Source organism: Elaeis guineensis, chromosome 9, assembly GCF_000442705.2.
Source record: "Elaeis guineensis isolate ETL-2024a chromosome 9, EG11, whole genome shotgun sequence".
Classification (NCBI taxonomy): domain Eukaryota; kingdom Viridiplantae; phylum Streptophyta; class Magnoliopsida; order Arecales; family Arecaceae; genus Elaeis; species Elaeis guineensis.
In genome coordinates, this window is record NC_026001.2 from 46,288,553 (window position 1) to 46,296,419 (window position 7,867).

Sequence of the window (7,867 nt, forward strand, 5' to 3'; positions counted from 1 at the left end):
ACTCCCCCGATCCTATAAACTTATGGAACAAAGTAGCTTATTCTACCAACCTAAAGCCACCTGGCCGAGATACTAGTGGAGCATAGCAATCTGGACTTTACATTACCCCTTGGAGAACTACACAATAGTATCACAAACATAAACATGCCAAACACCTACTTAAGTGGGCTGAAATGTACCTCTGAAACCCCACCTTGCTCCCCTCAAGAACCTATATGACTTTAGTGCATAAACATCGTAGCGTACAAGCATGGACCCAAGGTGGCTAAAAAAAAATTGGAGGTCATATCTTGTTCCATTGGCATGCAGCTACAAGATCCCCTTTCTCATGTAACCTAATTAGCAAGGTGAAATTCTGGTTTCTGTGCTTGTCATCATTTGGGGATAAGTTTTGTCGTGCAACCATTGTCTTGCACCCATAATCTTTTGCAGTTATTTTACCCACTCCTGCCATGCTTTTACAAAGTTAAACAATCTTTTCAATTTCTGAAGCAAAGAAATTGCAGCTTCATTCCGTAGTTTCTTGGAATATTAACAGCTAAGCTCCATGATTTTTATCTACTAGAACTTGTAATCACTATGAACTTAATCACTACAATAGTACTGACAATTGAAAGTTTCTATTTCATGGAACTTCAAGAATAACTCCTTTGTCAGCTCCTTGACCATAACAAAGATTTAGAAAGCCCAAACAAACAGCATGGACCGAACAAGAGCAATGCTACTAAAAATAGGCAGAGAGTTTTCCAGCATACAACTAACATCAGCTACCAAAAGTGGACATGCACTCGTTGTAAGCTACAAGCAGAAATCAGTATAGCATCAAAGTACACAACAACAGATGAATCAGTGATGGGCGAGAAATGCCCAAGCACGAAGCCCTTCAGACATTAGAAAGCACAGGTAGCATTACGATGAGGTACTAACATGTTCCTGAATCTTGGTCGTGAATAATAAAAAGAACAAAAATTCAGAAATATAAGCGAACATAATTTAATACTTACCTTGAAACATTGGCACTCTGCCATGGCTTCCAAGATCCCAAAAGATCTTGGACGGACGAGGAAAAAGAGCAAAATTGGTGGAACCTAACCTCAATCTCTCACAAGAAGCCCTAAGAGTAGCAATAACGACTTGTTCTAAAGCTAACAGTAGTCTATATATATTTGTCCAAGATTTCATGCTTAAGAAAAGACGGAGATGATGGCATCAGGTCGACCTCTACAACCCTAGTTGATATCTTTGGAACGGAGGAGATAATACAGGAGAGATTTGAGCGAAGGGCCCGAGGGAATTTTTAGATATGGATTTCGAATAGGGAGAACGGATGAGGACCAAAGTGGAGGGAGAGGTGAGAAGAGGGCCGCGCGGACGGTTGGCTCGTCTTAGGAAATATCACGTGCGCACGCGCCGAGAGTGAATGCTGTGGTGGAGAGTTTCGAGATATCAGTGATTGTTCTCTCCCTCTTTTCATAATAATTAAACAAAAAAGTAGAGAGATTTTTTTTTAGCTCCAAGCTATAGCAACGGAGTAAAGGGAAATTATGATGCCTAAATCCAGTGGATTTTTTATGAAAATAATATTAATTTTTAAAAAAATATATAAAATTAATATTTTTTAAAATTATTTATTAAAATATTATTTAAAATAAAATCGTCTATTAATAGAATGACTTTTCATGCTGTCTCACCATTTTTATCGTCAGCTGAAGAATAGGTGGATGACAGTATGAGTCGCTCTATCACCTTATGATAGGACGTTTCTATAAATTGCCCTATGATGGAGTGTTTCTGTAAGTCACACTTTAATAAAGCGATTTTGAAATGTCTTTCTGCTCATAGCACAGTGGCAACTTAGCATGGCAACTTGACAGGGGTCGACCCATGGGTCGAATCCTGTTGTGCTACAAATCAAAATAGAAAGCTTATTTTCATAGGTACACCAAACTCCAACCATATAATCTGTATCAAGCTCAACCAACAAAAATTGTAACATGTATATTCAGATTAATAAATTTATAATATTAATTTCAAAATAATATAATTCAATAATTGATGATTACAAAGTTTTTTAGAAAAAAAATATATACAAGTATCACAACTATCGAAAGGCATTTATATAAAGATACTGGGGCCTCCTCTACGTTCGCTTCTCGTAGATGCATGTCACCTCTGGCTACTGTCGTGATAGCTCAGGCACGGTATCGACCGGTGGGAAGGGAGGTGCTGACGTGCTTGACCTATCAACATGTGCCTAGTATCTACCTTGAGAAACTTTCGGTCAACCCTGAAGGGAAGAAAGCCTATTTCTCGTGGATAACCAGGGTTGCATCTAAAAATTTTCTACATATCTAACTGAATAAAGATCAAATCTTTACCTAGATCACAATGGAACGAGGATTAATCTTCAGAATATGGATTCAAGCCTTCGCGTAGGCTTGGATTTGCAGACCCTCTACTTTGTGCGCACGTCAGGCCCTAAAGGAAAGCGGGATGAAGCTTCGAATCGAAGCACCTTCGTAAAGCCACCAAAAGAGAGAGGAAAGGTGCTGGTATGACACCTCACACTAGCAAAAGGGACACCCAAGGAGGACCCACAGCTTGGAGAAGATGGGCGGCAAGGAGGAGGACACACCAAGGGGAGGGGCACCCACTAGCTCTCACACCTCTCTCTCTCTCTCTTTTCTCACTTTGATTTCTATGCATGCATAGGTAGAGACCCTCTCTATTTATAAATGATTCTCATAACCTAATAAGAATTGGACTCCTAATTCAAACAAGCTTTAAATCCGTCCATAACTTATCAAAGGATGACTCCTACATGAGATAAAATTGGTGCCTCATACGGCGCAAACTTTGCACCCATGCCCACACCCATGTGGGACGGCCTACAACCAACACCATACCAGGTGCTGGTCAACTATGGTGGTGAGAGAATCTCAGTGAAAATGGGCTCTAAGGATATTATCTAAAATAGATCTAATTCGAATCCAATTCGAAGTTGATTCGAAATAATTTTGAAATGCTGTCAATCCTAAACTGTTTAGGACTTTAGAACCAAGTCTAACTTAAAATTTTAAACTCAATTAAGTCTAATTAAATTAGATCTAATTTGAAATTAATTAATACTTAAATTCAATCTCTCATAGGCTCTTTGGATCATAGATCAAAAACTGTTCATCCCCGGAATTGAACCTGAACCCCATATGTAGTGCTAGCTAGACATAATCAACTCTTCAATCCTATTTGACCCATAACTTAATTCTCAATCAAGTTAGTCTATATATTCAATCAAGTCAAGTACTTTCAAATTAGACATATAAACATAGTCTCTAGCAATAGTTTCCGACATCCGGATAGATCAAATAATCACCAAAGAATATTTTAGAATCTATACATATGGTTACCGCATAATTCATCCTTTTGATCTTGAATGGTCTAGGATGATCTATGTTTATCTATCAATCCAGAGTGTTTCATCAATATTGTATTTCAACCTTTTAAATCCATCTCATGGATTATCCTCACCAAAGTTTTACTAAATTGAAATACAGCGATATATCAACTCCTATAATCCAGAGAGATCAATCCCATCTTGATCCATACATAGACTGAAGCGAAAATTTAGTGCAGGGGCAAAATGGTAATTTTAAAACTTTTTCAAAATTACTATTTTACAGCGGAATTATTAATTAATCTCATTAATTAATACTAATTAACCCTACACTAGGATCTAAATATGATATAACAGCATGCATTTAAATTTGAAATTCAAATTTGAATCAGTAAACGTTTTACAGTACTGTGTTCAGAACACATCACCTTTTGCGGGTAGTCGATCACCGCAATCTGATCACCGTCGGAGGGCTCTGATCGTCACATCACAGCCACCCAACTGTCTGGCCTCTGCGGATCGTCCACACGAAGCTCCCATCTGATCAGCTCCTCACGAATGCTAGTTCGTGATTTCACCCTTTTGATGGCAGATGTTGATCGAACTCCTTCAATCGATGTGTGCCGACTTCTCGGATGCTCTGAATCATCTGCACAGTTACTTGAGAGGCTGATGGATCTCTCTCTGAAATTTGGTGGACTCACGACACTCGTGGCACACCAATCTCACTTCCCAAACCCTAGGTAGAAACCCTAGGGTACACACCAAAAACCCTGCGCCCAATTTTCTCTCTTTTCTTTCTTTTTCTCTCGGAAGGTTTTGGACCTTCACCTTGCGCAGAAACCTTCCTCACGCCCCAAAGTTTCTCTCTTAATTTTTCTACGCACATCCCACCTTTCTCCTCTTTTTAAAACAACATCGAACGTGTCTTATCCGCGTGAGAGGATAAAGACAAGAGGTTACACATTTGAATTCAAATCAAATTTGAATTCAAACGAAAACCAACTTATCCCTATCCTTTTGGGTGTGAGAAGAGAAGGGGCGTGGCTCTTTGTGCGTAGAAAAGTTTCACGAGAAACCTTTTCTCGTGTAAGTAATGTGGCGCACAAAATGGATAAGGATGAAAGGGCAAGTGATAAGTTATCCATTCAAATTCAAACATGCTTTGAATTTGAATGGCTAACTAATTAATTTATCCATCCATATGGCGCACAAATGAGGACGTGGGGAAGGGTTTTACGTGAGAAAAATTTCATGAGAAGTTTCTTCTCGTGAATTCAAATGGGTGCAAGGAAGTTGGGTGACGCAGGGAATTTAAAACAAGGTGGTTTGATTCAAATTGAGCCAACCTAGTTTAAAATAGGTTGAGCACAATTAGACCAAATTAAACCCAACATAATTAGGCTTAATTAGGCTTAATAAAATCCTAATCAAATCAGGAATTAACTAAACCTAACCCCTGATCAAATCAGGGACTAAACCACCTTAGCGATTAGGTCAACATTTAACCTAATCGGGTCAATCCAAACTGAATCCAATTCAATTGGACTTGATCCAAAAATAATTACTCAATCAAATTGAGTTAATTAGTGATTAAATCACTAATTAAACTTCTCATAAATATTGAGTCCAAATCTGATGGGCAATCAGGCATCAGAGACCATCGATATGAAACCCTGATCAAAGAGTCCAAATTTCAAATTCAAAATTTGAAATTCAAAATTTTGACCCCGGTACCCAAAATGTGTGGAACTCATGATTAGAGAATCTTAATTCTCAATCATAGAGTCCCAGATAGATAAGACTCATAATCAGCCATCAGATCAGAAAGGAACCTCTAATGTGTGTGACCCCGCAGGTTCGAACCTAAGCCGGTAGCACAGGAACCAATTTCTGTACTAATCGAAGTGACCATCTAGCAATGGTACCCGACGATCGGATAGGTCGAATAATCGCAATCGCAACATTCAGAACCTACGTGAATATGGTTACCGTATAATTCATCCCTTTTGACCCCTGTGTTTAGGATGACTCAAAGTTAAACTGTCAACCCTGATGATATTATCCGAATCGTGCTCAACTCAATTAGTCCTGTGACTCCTCACTAGGACTACCCTGGCCAAGGTTTTGCTAAATTGAAACACGACTGTACACAGCTCCTAAACTGGAGTGGTCAATCCCATCTTGACACACGCACCGACAAGTCAAGTACTTGACTACACCCAGCAACCTTCCGTCACTGAATTAGAAATTCAGGTAGTCCAGTGCCTAAGTGCAGTGAGTTGCTTGCAAGTCACCGTGGCGGTCTCAGGTCGGAGGGACATTTATACCCATATCCCATCGGAGCAAATCTTGACAGCAGAAATAGCTCCGGAGTTGGTCACGTTCAGTGCAGATGTACCATTACATCTCACCTGTATGCCATACCAGTGTCTCCACACTCTTTGGTTATGAGGACAACCAACCCATATGGCACACAACGACCTATGCTCGATAAATATTGTCGTCCTTGGTAACAACGTATCATTTGGTCGCGAACATGTTTAAGGACTAAATGACAAATCCTCCTTTGTCGAGTCTAAATAGTCCTAAGGACTTCACCACAACACAGGAGTTCATTAGAAAATGAAACATTTGTGATAAAAAAATATCAAAATAACTTTTATTTATTTATAATTCATGTACTAATACAAAAGGAGCATAACCGTCAACAGGCTGACGATTGGCTTTGGGACACTATTCCCTTCGCAAGTACTTGACTGTATCCAGTAGCTTTCCATCACTGCATTAGAAATTCAGATAGTCCGGCATTAAAGTATAGTGAGTTGCTTGTAAGTCACTATGGTGATCTCAAATCTGAAGGACACTTATACTCATATGCTTCGAGAGCAGTTCTTGACAGCAGAACGCTCAGCAAGTGAGTCACCTGTTCAGTGATGATATACTCCTACATCTCACCTGTATGCCATATCAGTGTCACCATACTCTTTGGTTAAGAGAACAACCAACCTATATGGCACACAACGATCTTCACTCGATAAACATCATCATCCTATAATAACGTATCATTTGATTGCGAACATATTTAAGAACTATACGATAAATCCTCTCTTTATCGATTACTAATATAGTTCTAAGGACTTCATTACACACAAGAGTTCTACAAGGAAGATGCAACTTTGTGATGAATAATGTCAATATAATTTTTATTTATCAATGAATAATTCATATACAAAGAGGAACTTAATCATCACACGATTGATTTTAGGACATAATTTTCAATAACTCTCACTTTGACTAAAGCCAATCGGGGTAGTATCTATATCCATCTTCTATTTGAAGTCATCAAACTCTTTGATTCTGAGAGCTTTAATGAAGGGGTTGGCTAGGTTCCCCTTTCTGTCGATCTTCTAAAGTTCGACGTCACCACGGTCTACGATCTCTCATACCAGATGATAGCGACGCAAAACATGCTTATTGCGCTGGTGTGACTTTGATTCTTGTGCTTGAGCTATGGTACCAGAACTGTCATAGTACAACAGAGCAGGGCCATCAAGGCTATTTGTAGACAGAATCGGTAGCCTATTTGTAGACACAAGGCACTTCTCCATTCCTAATGAAGCCATACATTTTAATCACCTTATCAAAATATATGTTCCAACTCCTAGACACCTGCTTAAGTCCATAAATGGACCTATTCAGCTAGCACACCTTAGACTCATTTGTAGATGTGAAGCTTTTAGGCTGTATTATATACACCTCTTCTTCTAGCTTTCTATTAAGAAAAGCGATTTTGATATCTATTTGTCAGATCTCATAATTTAAGTATGCAGCGATAGCAAGCATAATCCGGATGGACTTGAGCATTGCTACAAGAGAGACATCTCGTCATAGTCAATACCATAATGCTGACGATAACTCTTAGCAACTAGACGGACTTTATAGGTCTCTACTTTTTCATTTGCTCCTCTTTTTCTTTTGAAAATCCACTTACACCTTATGAGTTTTATTCCTTCAGGTGGATCAACTAGTATCCGTACACTATTGATCTCCATGAACTCCATCTCGAACTTTCTAGCCTCAAGCCACTTTTGAGAGTTGGACCTTTGCATGGCTTCTATATAGGTGATCGGATCCTCATCATTCTCATTAAGTTCGATGGGGTAACCATCTCAAACCAAAAAATCATAGTATCTGTCTGGCTGATGCAGTATTCTACTAAATCTCCTTAACAGTGCCTCTACTAGCTTCAGATTCAATTTTTCAATCAAATATAATTTTGTGTATGTCGGTCCTTCCACCTCTCAAACTTTATCAAATTCAATTTTACAGGCATTAGCTCCTTCCCTAAGGAACTCTTTTTTTAAAAAGACTGTCCTGCTACTGACAAACATCTTTTGCTCTGCAACGAGGTAGAAGTAGTACCCTTTAGTTTTCTTTGAGTATCCTACAAACAAGTATTTATCGGACTTA

General features: G+C 38.8%; 1 protein-coding gene across 2 annotated transcripts in view; it reads right to left on the reverse strand.

The window, feature by feature from the left end:
• Nucleotides 1–1,282, reverse strand: part of LOC105035152 (K(+) efflux antiporter 3, chloroplastic) — a 98,012-nt gene extending 96,730 nt beyond the window's left edge. Inside the window, exon 1 of one of the 2 annotated variants that reach the window (XM_010910595.4) lies at nt 1,005–1,282. In XM_010910595.4, coding sequence (XP_010908897.2) covers nt 1,005–1,028 — 24 coding nt within the window. In that variant the 5' untranslated portion in view covers nt 1,029–1,282. The remainder of the gene's footprint in view (nt 1–1,004) is intronic. The other variant, XM_073243071.1, reaches the window with a different exon arrangement.
• Between the last annotated feature and the right edge of the window lie 6,585 nt (nt 1,283–7,867).